Source organism: Gavia stellata, chromosome 5 (assembly GCF_030936135.1).
Source record: "Gavia stellata isolate bGavSte3 chromosome 5, bGavSte3.hap2, whole genome shotgun sequence".
Classification (NCBI taxonomy): domain Eukaryota; kingdom Metazoa; phylum Chordata; class Aves; order Gaviiformes; family Gaviidae; genus Gavia; species Gavia stellata.
The window spans coordinates 7417882-7427092 of record NC_082598.1 but is presented as its reverse complement, the minus strand read 5'-3'; the positions used below and the strand labels follow the sequence as shown (position 1 = coordinate 7427092).

Below are 9211 nucleotides of genomic sequence, written 5' to 3'. Positions count from 1 at the left end.
CGGTTAAGGCAAAAAAGGGACTTTTTGGAGCAGCATGTATTGGTGAAGGAAGGTGGGAGCTCACGTGCTTTGCTGAATCGGGGCCTCATCTCACAGCGCTATGGCTTGAGCAAACAGGGAACTGTTTGGTTTGCTGGTGATTCAAACAAGCTAGCAGAAAAATCAGTGCAGGTCAACCCAGAGCAAATACCTTCAGAAATGCTCAGAGAAAAGCAAAGCCTAAAGCACTGTTTTGTTTCAGGTTAAATGAAGTGTTTCGCTTTTAAAGGGAGCAGCTGGTTTGCTGAAGACCTCTTTCAGAGAACAGGCTTGAGAAGGAAGTAATTTCAAACTTTAAAATTGGCATGTTTCAGATTTTCAGGGTTTTTTTCCCAGCAAACTTTAAGTGAAACTCAAGTGAACAGCAGTTGCAGCATTGCTGAACCTGCCTTCTCTAAAGAAAATTTTGGCCGCTAAAGGGTTGGGTGCCTCTCCTTGGCATGCAGCAGAACGAAGGTGTGAGCCCTCCTGGAGGGCAGCAGCTCCCCACGTGCTCTTCTTACGGCACCCAACTCGCCCTCCGCCGGCTCCTTCAGCAGCTGCATTTACAAATGAAGTGTTTCACCTACATTTCATATTTTCCCCTCCCAAACACCCCAAGGCTGAAGTTCATTTTACAGGCTCACAACTTACTATGTTTTGATTGATACAATTTTCTTCTAAAAAGAAAACCCACTGCAGATTTGTGCTTAAAAAACAAATGCAACCTCATTCCGCCCCCACCCCAAAAAAATGCATAGTGAAAGAGATTTCCCTGCGAGCAGAGATCTTTGCTACTGAAGATGACAAGGGGTCCATGAGAAGTGATCTAGCCCCTGCAGACCCTCACAGCCAGAACATAAACAGTGGAAAAGGCCAGTTTCTCATGGAAAGGATGGCACCAGCAGTACCTGAGATGATATTAGGAGATTACACGTGGCTAGTGCAAAAAGGCATAGAGATAGATGACCTCGAGGTTAGGAGAAGTACAGCTGGTCACATTCTACATTGATCGTATTCTGAGCATGGCATCTATAGAACCTGAAAAAAAAATCTTTATTTTCTTTGATCAAAAATATGTATAGAAATGCCTGTTTCAAGGAAAATATCATACATTTTTTCTTGTTTAACAAAATAAATTAAATATACATGACTTCTGTTTAAACTCTATATAGAATTACAAAGGTTTTATATTTGCAATTGGATTCATTTCCAGTCCATATAGGTATTTAATATGGTCCTTATTTATTTTCTCTTCTTACTGTTGTTTGAACTGCAATGAAGTTGTATCATTTCCAAAATGTTATCTGAAGGGAGGGGACAACCACACACAACCTAGGTGAATATTTCTCAAATGCATTTTTTCCTACGAGATTATTATTTCATTCTCTTTGTTTCTTACTCTTTTTTACTAATGTTTTCATGTATTTTGCATTGATGTAGAAAAATCCAGTAGCTTGTCACTGTGAGCCATCAGAGAAGGACAGTGTGTTTTGCTTTCTTCACCATCAGCAGTTCAATTATTATTATTATTAATTATTATTATTTCTTAAATATAAATATAAAGGTGTTCTGTACAATGTTCCTCTTTCCTTCTTTCCTTTTTCCTGGCAGTGGCACTGAGCCCTAGGACTGGAGAGTGGAGCACTTGCGGTTTGATCTGCAGAACCCCCCCACGGGAAACACGATGCCTTCAACTTGCAGAAATTGAACCAACCAGCTTGGTTAGCATTTCAGATCAAATGACCGTGATTGAGAAGCATTTGGCATTTCACGTTGTGAATAGAAATTAGTTTTTCCAGACCCTCCTGTGTTATTTTCTTCCCCTGGAAGAGGTGAATTGGTTATGTCTCGCTTTGGCACTAAACCTCAGGTACTTTAGGGCTCAAGTGATGCAGAGCAGGTCTGGGAGCTTCCCACTGATGCAAGTGATGTGCAGCAGGCACAGGAACAGCTGTGCCCATCCAGAGAAGCACCACAGTCACCTCTTGCTCTTCTCGCTCCTTTTAGCAACGCAAGGAAGAAGGTGGTGGTTCACGTCCGTGTGTCACTTGTCACCACCTTGATTAAAAAATCCAGGAAGGTTCCGCTGTTGGAGATGGCTGCCTCTCTGCTGAGATTTGGAGTTCCTTCATTATTCCTCGGCTACATCCTGATTGCAATAATTAAAAAAAAAAAAAAAAAAATCTCTTTTCTCTCTCTGTCTTTCTCTATTATATATATATTTATATAGATAGATATAGATATATACACATATATATATACACACATACACACACGCATATACAATTATATATATATGTATATATATATTTAAAATTATATATATAATCTTTTCTGTCTGCTTTGCCTGTTGCTGGCAGTGTGAGCTGATGTGGAGCAGTCTCTTCTGAGGTACCACGAGGAAAAGCCCAAACGAGCTACTGTACACGGCCGCCCTCTTAGCACTGGTACTGAATGTGCTGGTGCTGATGGACTTTGCCTTCCACGTGCGAGTGGGTGTGGGTGTGGATGTCCGTGTAAATCTTTGGGTACATTTTGGATGCCATGGCCGGAGCGAGTGCAGGCCCTTGCGACAGTAAGTGCTGCTGCTGGGCGACATATTCCTCATAGTTTATGGAGGAGATGCAGTCTTTGTCGGGGACCTGGGAGACGCAGATTCTGTCCCGGGGCTGCGGCCGGTGCACGGGGGCAGCAGCTGGTGGGGAGCAGGGTTTCTTCTTGGTCTGGCAAAGCCACAAGAGGATCGTTCCAAAGATGAAGACAGCTCCAGCGGGGATGCCGATGATCACTGGCCAGGGAAGGCTGCTGGCCGAGGAGGGGGGCACAGGTGCACTCGGAGGCTTGGGATCTGGACATCACGGCAGGAGAGAGACAGAAGAGTTAATTAAATGCAGGCAAAGTGAATTCAAAACAGATGTCACACTTGGGCTGGCTTTTGTACAGGCTGTCTGGCAACCCTGCCAGACCAAGTAACAAGGGAGAAATCAAGCCAGCACATGATGTTTGGTAACTGCTTTGCTTTTCAGTGCTCCTGGAAGGACAAGCAACTCATTTTCTCTGGTTTAGGGGTCGGGAGGGGAGTCTTTAGGGGGTTTTTTAACTTTCTTGTCCAAGTTTTAATGGATGCAGTAGAGCCAGCCTGAGAGAGTTTCTCACTCTGTGACGGACTGGGCTTTGCTGTCCAGATTGGAGGACACAACATGGGACGTGTTGGTAATACCTCCATGTCAGAGGCCCAGGAGGCACAATTGGGTTGCACAGAGCAATGGCACATTGCCCACTTGCCTCTGCCAGGTGTAGCTGTGTCTATGTGGGCTTTAGACGCTCTTTAGTATCCCTTTCTGGTGATACTGAAGCTACTCAGCAATGCTCTGCCATGGCAGGCAGTACAAATGTGTTTTGGAGGGGTTGTCTTGCATTTCTTGTGTGGCTGGGAGGAAGGCTGAAAGATGTGAAAATGCAGGTGAGTTGGTGTCCCCTTCTTGGTGCCCAAGCCATGGAGAACTCAAAGTTCACACGGCATTAAAGTGTATGTCCAATTCCCTATGCCAAATGGGCTCTACCTCCACCAGTCTCTTTGGAGCTGCCGTTGGCTCTTCCAAGGGCAACGAATTCAGTTATCATAGGAGATAAGACACTTCAGACAGCATCTTTCACACCTACTTCCCTCTTCCCCTCTGTGCTGTTGGCAGCCTGTACATCCCTGGGTAGCCACTCCAGTTTCTCAGCCTGATCTCTCGATTTATAGACCCAAAAGGATTCCTGGGGTAGGATCCTAGCTATCAAGATCCCCAACTAGAAAGCTACCAGCTGGGATTTCCAAAGCCCTGAAAAATACCTAGGCACAGAATTCAGCTTGCAGGGAGACACTCAAGAAACTTTGAAAACCGCAGGCTATCCAAATGGCCCAATATGTTATATTCAAACATACATCACTTAAATTTCAAGCCAAACTTCTTTAAGACACTAATGCCTTGACAAATAATTCTATGGCTAGTTTGAAATATTAAATATATACCATGTGGTCTCTTTGAAGTCAGAAGGACCTATACTGTTGACCTCAATAGACAAAACTTTGATTCACCAACACTGAAAATTACAGAATAATTTAGGCTGGAAGGGGAGTCTGGAGGCTATCTAGTCTGGTCCCCTGCTGAAAACAAGACATGATCAGGGAACTGACCCATCAGCTGACCACAAAAACAAGAGTCTTCATGTTGGTTGGCAGGAATCCTCTGCTGGGCTGAAATGAAAGTGTTTTGATATTCATCCATACCGTTCTTCAGAGCTGTCTATGTCAGATCTGGTAGATTTACAAGCAAAATGGTGTTTTTCTAACTCATGGCCTTGCAACCACATCTTTGCCTCTGAGGGCAATCTGGGTTCTCCTTCTCCGTCATTGCCAATAACAACAGGCCTGTAGGCTCTGGTTCTGGTATGAGGCCTCATTATAGTCCCATTTAAATCAATGGAAAGTCTCCCGCTGACTTCAGTGGGAGCTGGATCAGACTCTCATAGTTCAGAAACTCCCAGAGGCTTTGAGTTATATCCCACACATGCAGCCTTCTCCTTGGGATTGACAGGCTTTCTAGTTGGAGTTTAGTCTTAAATCTCAGTGATGCAGAAGAAGACACCAAGAGCATTCTCTTACTGGGCAACCTGCTGTCAGTGTCTAAATTCAAGCCAGTGACTCTCAATGGCTACTGAGATGCAGAGCTTTGGCAATCAGTGAGCAGAAGAAGCTATGCTGCCTTAGTTACAGGAGTCATGAGCATTTTCCCCCACTACCTACACCGAAAAGCAGTCCTAACAGCCTGGGAGAGTTAATGATCTTTGTCTCTCACTGATGGCTTGACTGGAGACACCCCATTAGACCTGACAGCTAAAATGTTCTGATACTGGCTCCAGCTCCTGCACTCTTTTAGCTGGCCTTGTGGTGGTGAAGAGAAGAAAAAGCAGTAAGATTGATTTTTTGTCAATAAAACTGGAGGATCTGAAGCTAGATTCACACGGCAACATGAGGCAGAAAGAAATGCCCTTTCCAAAACCAGATACTGAGCACGGCAGAACTGCAGTCAGGAGGCAAATGAGTAAACGACAAAGCGAGGATGGTGTGCCTGAAACACACTCGATACAGCCTCAGTTGGATGTGCCCACCAGCTCTGAGGCCTGGTACAAGTGAGCTCTGAGTTTGGTACAAGGGTCTCTAGGGGATCATTGGGTAAGAATTTAACTAATCAGTCATTCTCTCTTTTACACTTGTTCTTTTCCTTTCCTTGTGACTGGGACAGTTTTTATTCTTCTCTCATTTTATGGGCCTGTATCATTGCTTCCTTTTACCAGTAAAAGTAAGATAAATAAGAGCAAGAGAAAGAAGAAATGTAAGGGAATGGAGTTGCAAACTGTGCTGCTGTTCAGGTCCCCTCTCACCTCCCACATCCCATTGCTGAAGTAATGTAGTGCCTGCAACTGCAGTATCATTTCCCAGCTCCTCTTTCATACAGGAGCAGATCATTCATTTTATTTCACCTTGCTGGAATCATTATTCCCCATGAAGGGACAAAAGGAACCATCATCAAGAGGAATTCAGCAGGGGCTGATTTGAATCAGGGCTGATTTAGTCTTTCACTCATTCTTATCAGAACTGGGCTAGCCTAAACCAGCACAGCATCACAGAGGGCCAGGGAGCCTGATGGACATCAGCAGTTGTGCTAATAAATACCATGATGCAGACTATTGGTTGCAGACAGATGGGGGAAAAATAGGCATAACTCACCTGGCAGGACTGTGAGAAAAGCGCTGCGAAAGCTGTAGCCCATGGTGTTTGCCCCTAGGCAAATGTACATCCCTGCGTCCTCCTCCTTGGCTCGAGTAATCATGAGTTTGTTCAGGTAGGAACCATCAGGACGGGACCAGACCTCCCCTGTGGGCAGCACAACGAACTTCTGTCCCCCAACGTCGATGGTTGAGTTGTACTTGCTCTCTGTGCCGTACTCCACCCTTTTCAGCCACTGGATGACGGGTTTGACATCACTGCGGACTTTGCACTGGAAGGACGTGGTCCCACCGTAGTCTACTGTCGTGTTGACGGGGTGCGTCCCTGTCAGGATGGGCTTGGACCTCGTTCTCTCTGCACAAAAACACAGGGAGTGCATGGAAAAAGCTGTTTGCCAATCTCATTACTTGTGATTGCAGAAATATAGGAAAAAGGCGTAGGAGAGATGCAAAATAATTTTCTAGTCCAACTCCCTGCCCCAAGGCAGGCTGAGATTTATGCAAACCTCTCCTGATATGAATTTGCCCAGCCTCTGCCAAAGCCTCTAATGGTAGATGGTCTCCAGTCTCTCCAGACAACTAGCCCGTTGTTGGAGGCTTAGCAAGTCTTTTCTTATGCTCAGCCTGAATCTTCCTATTTCTAACAAGGAAGTTACTTTGTCTGCATCAGACCTGGAGAAAAGTTTGCTCTCCCTCTTAGCCCTTATATTTTGGAAGATTTTCTTCATCCCTCTTTTCTGTACACTGAACAGCCCTCCTAACTGCTAAGCAAACAGAGTCCTAAGAATCTCCAATAGAAGGTTTTTCTGTCTTTGCTGTGTTTCTGCTCTCTCAGATCACTCATGAAGCATTTATATTTGGGTAGCCAGTTTGTGGTGGTATTGCTTGGCACCACACAAATCAGACCTGGCCTTTCTGCTCCTTGGCAAGTATTATAAGTCCAATCTGGACCAGTGAATTTCCCATTCCCTTGCTGTATGCTGCAGCTATGAGATGACTTGTACTCCCACTTATCCCCATGGCTCAGGGACCACATCCCAGAATAAGGGGATCTTAATGATGTACCTTGACCTACAGGGTCAGAGACTGCAGTGATCTTTCTTGAGTCTTGACCAGAGGAAGATAAATGGCCTGATACTAGCCAAAATGGTCAAAACCCATTTCAGGATTAAATTTGGGCAATAGTACAGGTCTGAACACAAATGAAGTGGATTATTTCACTGTGAATGTTCACTTGATATTGACCCTGATGATGTCTTATCAATGTTTATAAATCTCTGAAGGGTGGGTGTAAAGAACATGAAGCTAGGCTCTTTTCAGCAGTGCCCAGTGACAGGACCAGAGGCAATGGGCACAAACTGAAACACAGGAGGATCCTTCTAAACTTCAGGAAACACTTTTCTACTGTGAGGGTGACTGAGCACTGGCACAGGTTACCCAGAGACATTGTGACATCTCTATCCTCGGTGATATTCAAAAGCCGTCTGGACGTGGTCCTGGGCAACCGGATCTAGGTGACCCTGCCTGAGCAGGGGGGGTTGGAGCAGATGACCTCCAGAGGTCCCTTCCAAACTCAGCCATTCTGTGATTCTGTGATGCTGTGTCTCTTACCACCATGTTTGGTAGGGTGCAATTTACAGGTGAATATGACAGAACCTTATGTATTCTCAGACACAACCTCAGTTTTTTACCAGATTATTTACAAGTACATATCTATTGAGAGTCCACACCAGAACCACTGTAGCTACCTCCAGTTTGGGGACAGTGAGGGGTGGGGTAAGACATGTTCCTTCTCCTTTTGGTCTTCACAAATGTTCCCTAAGGACAGACAAAATTGGGTGGGAAAAGGCCTCTTCTCTCACTGACTAATGGCAGACTGGATATTGTCTCATCTTTTGTCTGGGAGTCCTTCAGGAGATATCTGTCATCTCTCTTGCTGGGCCTGGTAGCTGCCCATAGGGACCAAACTCTACTGGAAGGCATCCCATGCCATGTCATCCACTGCTGGGGGAGCTGAGACCACAGGCACTACCGATGAGGAAGATCTTCACTTCATCCTCACCTTCCTGCTTTTATTATTTCTTTCTTCAGCACTATGGAGCAAATTTCTGTGGAGGAAGAGCTCAGAAGGCTTTTGCTTTTCTAGCCAATAGCAAAAACTTTGCTTTTCGACAAAATTTTTTGCCTCGTCTCAGCTGATGAAGGAAATAAGATGGTAGGAAAGGAAATCAAACACAAGACGTTCACAAGACCATCCTCTCCAGCATGATCATAAGCCTTAGGTTGTGTCAACACCACATAAAGTCAAAGGAAAAATATATCCCTCATTCTGAGGAATGTTTGGATTTTTTTTAGTGCTAGCATCAGAGAAATCAGTCACAGTTTCCAGACAAGGAGGTACTGCAAACCTCCATCCTAGGCACAGAGAGAAATTATGGTATCACAGTGGGTGGTAACTGCTGGCAATCATCAACCGCTTTTGATGGCAAACACTGTTGTATTGAGCATGTAACAAAACAGCTCCCACCAGCGCTGGCTTTGGGGTGAGAGGAAGGAACAATGGACCCTCTTTCAAGAACTCAGGATACTTTCAATAATGAGGGTACTAAAGATGTGCTTGGGAAACAAAAATACCACAGTGGTCTCTATAGGCTTTACCTTGAGACTACGAGCGGGAATCACAGCTGGGGAGACTGAGGCTTAGATAAGCAGGACTTAGGAGTGGAGGCTCAGGGGAAAAAAAAAAGGAGGAAATTGAATAAAACCTGTAATGCTCCACAGAACGATGTTAAAAATAGAAAGATAACTGAAAACTGCTTAATGCCCTTATCTTCTTGACTCTGGTTCCAGCTTTGGTTACTGTTTTCACTCCTAGCCAGCAAAAGCTAATGAAAACAAAGGTTACATACATCTTTAAGTTGATAAAAACCAAGATAAACAGGGACACAGAAAGGGGTTTGTTCCTGGTGCTGTCTGGTTTTGATGAAGTGAAAATGCCACAGCTGCCATTAGGATGGGGCTTGATTCATTTCCCTGTCTCTGCTCCTGGTTTTAGTGTAAACACATGTTTTTACTGTCTCCGCACAGCTGCCTCTTTATCAATCCCAGATGTCCAGCAGGTTTGTGCCTTTGGAGCCCAACAGAGCTCCCCACATGTGCTTTTAATTCCTGTGATTCTAGAGAAAGGACTTATCAGAGAACAGACCTTTACCTTTAAGAACAATCTTTCACACTGGGATAAACTTTCTCATGCTAAAATGTATGCACAGACAGACAAACAACATGCCTTCCATGTAGCTGGAAATAGCCCTCCATGCCCTTGCTCCTCATCAATGAAGGCTATTCAATCTTCCCTTCAGTCCGCTCATCTTCTCCACTTTCTTGAGTTGGCTGCTCTGTAATCATTTCCATGACA

General features: G+C 44.7%; 1 protein-coding gene across 2 annotated transcripts in view; it reads right to left on the bottom strand.

Moving 5' to 3' along the window:
* Positions 1-2343: 2343 nt before the first annotated feature.
* The window catches only part of FGFRL1 (fibroblast growth factor receptor like 1), a 177664-nt gene continuing 170796 nt past the window's right edge, over positions 2344-9211 (bottom strand). For both annotated transcript variants that reach the window (XM_059818041.1, XM_059818042.1), the window contains exons 6-7: positions 5798-6151; positions 2344-2869 (exon numbers count right to left, since the gene is read on the bottom strand). In XM_059818041.1, the coding sequence (XP_059674024.1) occupies positions 2460-2869; positions 5798-6151 (764 nt within the window). In that variant the 3' untranslated portion in view covers positions 2344-2459. The remainder of the gene's footprint in view (positions 2870-5797; positions 6152-9211) is intronic.